The 4,251-nt window shown below is 39.6% G+C and overlaps 1 protein-coding gene across 1 annotated transcript; it reads left to right on the forward strand.

Annotated features, from left to right (window-relative positions):
- The first annotated feature begins 6 nt into the window (after window positions 1-6).
- Window positions 7-3,588, forward strand: LOC123175334 (disease resistance protein RGA5). Its single transcript, XM_044590193.1, has 3 exons — window positions 7-2,918; window positions 3,045-3,123; window positions 3,257-3,588. Exons 1-2 carry the CDS (start codon window positions 1,121-1,123, stop codon window positions 3,098-3,100), a joined length of 1,854 nt encoding a protein of 617 aa, XP_044446128.1. The 5' UTR covers window positions 7-1,120; the 3' UTR covers window positions 3,101-3,123; window positions 3,257-3,588.
- The last annotated feature ends 663 nt before the right edge of the window (window positions 3,589-4,251 follow it).

Here is a 4,251-nt window from a genome sequence, read left to right on the forward strand (position 1 = left end):
TTATTATATAGTTCCAAAATAATTATAGAATTAAAGTAGTATTTCTGATGTGTGTTGATAGAAGTAAGTATTTTGCTACAAGTCTGGACGTCGGATTTTTTATCATTACGACACCCTGGATGGCATATTATGTTGTCGCGAGCATGCCAATTTACTTTTGTAAGCATGGCAAAACCCTGCCATGTTTATTTTTTTGCCAGGATTTGCCATGTTTGCTGAAAGAAATGTGATGCTCGAGACAACATAATTCCCATCCTGAGCATCAGATTTATCATGCTTAGAAATCGGATATCAGATTTTTAACATCCATGTTGATGAAGTGGAATGTGTGCAAGCTTAGAGAAATAGTATAAATGGCATTTTCCATGCACACTGAGAGAAATATGAATGGTGAGAATGAAGATTTAAAATACATATGATTTATTGTATTTGGTTATTATATAGTTAGAAACTATTTACATAATGTAAGTAGTATTTCTCATGCATGTTGATCAAAATAAAATGGCAGAGTTGATGAAGTGGGATGTGCATTTGAGCGAAATAGTATAAATAGCATTTCCCATGGGCGTTGATAGAAATAGAAATTGTGAGGATGATGATGTCGCATGTGTGGTGAGGTGGGATGTGTGCATGTTAAGATAAATAGAAGTACTCCCTCCGTAAACTAATATAAGAGCGTTTAGATCACTATTTTAGTATTCTAAACGCTCTTATATTAGTTTACAGAGGGAGTAGTATGGATCAACTATTTAAGTATACATAGAATGTGTACATAAATGCACTTTTGTTGAAACATGAACTTCGAGCAATCTGTACCATCTTATTGTTTGTCCCTTGTAGTTTAATTAAACTTCATTGTTTTTTAAGAAACATATCTTCCGGCCATAGCACTAGATTCTCTTTAACTCCTTTTTATGTGTGGATGCATTTCATTAATCATCACATAATTTAATATAGTTACCTCATTGTAATTGATGATATATGGGATGAAGTACTGTGGACAGTTATCAAGTGTGCATTCTCTAGTAATAACAATTTTGGCAGTCGGCTAATCACGACAACTCGTATAGTCAGTGTATCTGAATCATGCTGCTCGTCTTCTAATGATTCAATTTACACAATGGAACCTCTTAGTGATGATGATTCCAAAAGGCTGTTTTATAAGCGGATATTTTCTCTAGAGAGTGGATGTCCTCCTGAATTTGAAGAATTATCTGGAGAGATATTGAAGAAATGTGGTGGTGTTCCATTAGCCATCATTACCATAGCTAGCCTGTTGGCTAGTGGTCAGCATGTAAAACCAATGAATGAGTGGCATGTTTTGCTAGAGTCTATTGGTCGTGGACTTACTGAAAACCGTAGTGCCAAGGAGATGATAAGGATATTATCATTTAGCTATTATGACCTGCCTTCGCATATGAAGACATGCTTATTATATCTAAGCATGTTTCCAGAAGATAGCAAGATCATCAAAGATCAATTGATATGGATGTGGATTGCTGAAAGCTTTGTCCAATGTGAAAAAGAAAATACCAATCTCTTTGAGGTCGGAGAAACTTACTTCAATGAGCTTGTGAACAGAAGCTTGATCGAGCCGTTATTTGATATTTATGGCTCTATACATGCTTGTCGCATACACGATAGTGTACTTGATCTAATTTGTTCCTTGGCGAGTGAAGAGAACTTTGTTACTATAGTGAGTGGTATTAGTGATACCATTTCTTCGGAGGGCATTGTCCGTAGATGGTCCCTCCAAAATGTTAGAAAAGAAGAAGGTCAAACCAGGCCTCTCAGGTCTAGGAGTATAGGACAAGCAAGGTCTGTTGTTACATTTGCACCTGCTATTGATATAATGCCACCATTGTCAAGCTTTGTTGTTTTGCGTGTATTAGATTTGAATTTGTATGGATATGATGGTACTAAGGAGGACCATCTCAACCTTCAAGAGCTGGGGTGTTTACTTCACTTGAGGTACCTACGTCTATCTGGACATGGAATTACTGAGTTGCCGAAAGAGATTGGAAAGTTGAAGTTTTTGCAGGTGTTGATTGTGCCTGGCTCTACAAGGCTGCCGTCGACTGTGATTAAGCTCACAAGATTGATGTGCCTACGTACTAATGATGGGGGGTCTCAGCTTCCAGATGGTGTTGAAAACCTGAGATCAATGGAAGTGTTGAATAAGATCAAGGTTGGCTCTGTAAGCATTGTGCAAGAACTGGGCAGCATGCACAGACTTAGGGAGCTGAATATTCAGTTTGAGAGCTCAGAGCCTCTGGAAGCTTTTGTGGAGTCACTAGGGAAAATGCAAAAGATCCAGCGTGTAGAAATCAGTGCCAAGTGTAAGCATGAAGTTTCAATGGATCTGTTGGGTGAAGGTTGGGTGCCCCCGGCAAGTCTTCGGGAGTTTTCCATGGACAAAGGTGTCAGATTATCTACGCTGCCAGCATGGAATCCATATCATCTGTCACAACTCTCCAAATTAGAAATAAATGTAGGGGATGTGCGACAGGAGGATCTGGAATTTCTTGAAAGGTTACCGGCTCTTCGGAATCTCTGGTTATTTAGCGACAACCAAAGGCCGCTAGTCGTTTGCGCCGAGGGGTTCCGTTGTTTGGAAAGGTTCACCTTCATTTCCAAGTCACCGAGACAACTACTGTTCCAGCGTGGAGCTTTGCCCAAGGCCGAAGACGTTTATGTCCTTATCGGTTGGCGGGTGGCAAAAGAGGAAGCAGCTGGCAGCGGTGGCGATTGGTTTGACGTTGGCATGGAGAACCTTGCGTCCCTTCGGGAGGTCCAAGTCTGGTTCGACCGTTCAGGAGTGACGATCGGGGAGGCCAAGCAAGCGGAGGCTGCGCTGGAGAAGGCCCATCCTAACCGTCCCACCTTTTACATCTTCTTCGACAAGTCCATACCAGAAGGTTAGTAGTACGTCATTAAAAGCCATGATACTTGTCGTTTCCGCTCCATAGTGCCTTTATGCATGCATGCATGCTTGTCGTTACTGAATCACTGACCGGCCTTTCCTTCTTCCTTCCTTAATTTAGATGCTCGCGATGAGGATGTCTACACCAAGCGTGTTGACAGCAGCGATCGACGATGAAGAGTCGGAGTGAAGACCTGCAGGTTAGATACAGTTTGGTTTCCAGTTAAAAAGAAAATAATTTAAAGGTTGCAAACTGTGTAGTACATATAGATTTTCTTTCCCACACATTCATATAGCCATGTTATACCTTCTGACACTACTTTTTTTTAATAGTGTGCCATTGTTTATTGGATATGCACATCTGCAAAACATATGCGTATCGGCGGATGCAGCATCGACCAAAGACTCGTCACTCCTCCGTGAGCTTATTTCTTGGCTCAACGAGAAAAAAAAGGAGAAAAGTATATGAAAAAATTACAAAAAAAAAGTATTCGCTCGCTAATAGTAGTTGAGTTTCTTTCTAGGCTTAAGCAAAAAAAATGGGGAGGGAGTATTTAAAAAAACAAAAAAATGCCTTTCGTAGTTTAATGTGTGTGTGTTTTTTTTTCTCATTCAAGATCAACTTATTTTCTCCAACAAAAAAAGAGTAAATATATTTACTACTATGCTCTTTAGTTTGCTTATTTATTTATAAAAATATCTTGTTTCCATTTTAGCCAAAAAAATATTACTCCCTCCATTTTTATATACAAGGCCACAATCAAAATTACAATTTGCAACTATACAAGGCCACAAACACTAATCGAGACAAAATTGATGGTGTTCGCCTCGTACTAGCAAAAGAGGACATTAATTATCCTTTGCATGCGCCTCATTAATCAACCAAAAGGAGGGAAAGCATTGACTTGTTATAGGTAGAACAGAAAAATATGCATTAATTAACACGACAAACAAGGAGATAATCTAGCTTGCAATATTGACTTAAGCACACATTTACTTTTGCCTTGGTACCTGTAATATGTGTTTGTGGCCTTGTATACAAAAATGGAGGGAGTAAAAAAGATTGTGTTTACTTTCTAGTGTTTAGAGGCATGTTGGCCCAAGAAAAAAAAAATCCAAAAATATGTATAGGTGCTAGGTTTTATACCATTTGCTTACTGTTTTGGGGTCCCGGAGTGATTTCCATGATTGACGAACCCCAAGGTGCGCTTACGTGTCGGTCATCAACACTCGTAGTTTCAGCCGTTTCTGGCCCGTTTTGTGGACTATTACTCACTGTTTTGGGGTCCCGGAGTGAGTCCCACGATTGACAAACCCCAAGGTGCGCT

The sequence above is a fragment of the Triticum aestivum genome, unplaced genomic scaffold (assembly GCF_018294505.1).
Source record: "Triticum aestivum cultivar Chinese Spring unplaced genomic scaffold, IWGSC CS RefSeq v2.1 scaffold179, whole genome shotgun sequence".
In the NCBI taxonomy this organism is placed as follows: domain Eukaryota; kingdom Viridiplantae; phylum Streptophyta; class Magnoliopsida; order Poales; family Poaceae; genus Triticum; species Triticum aestivum.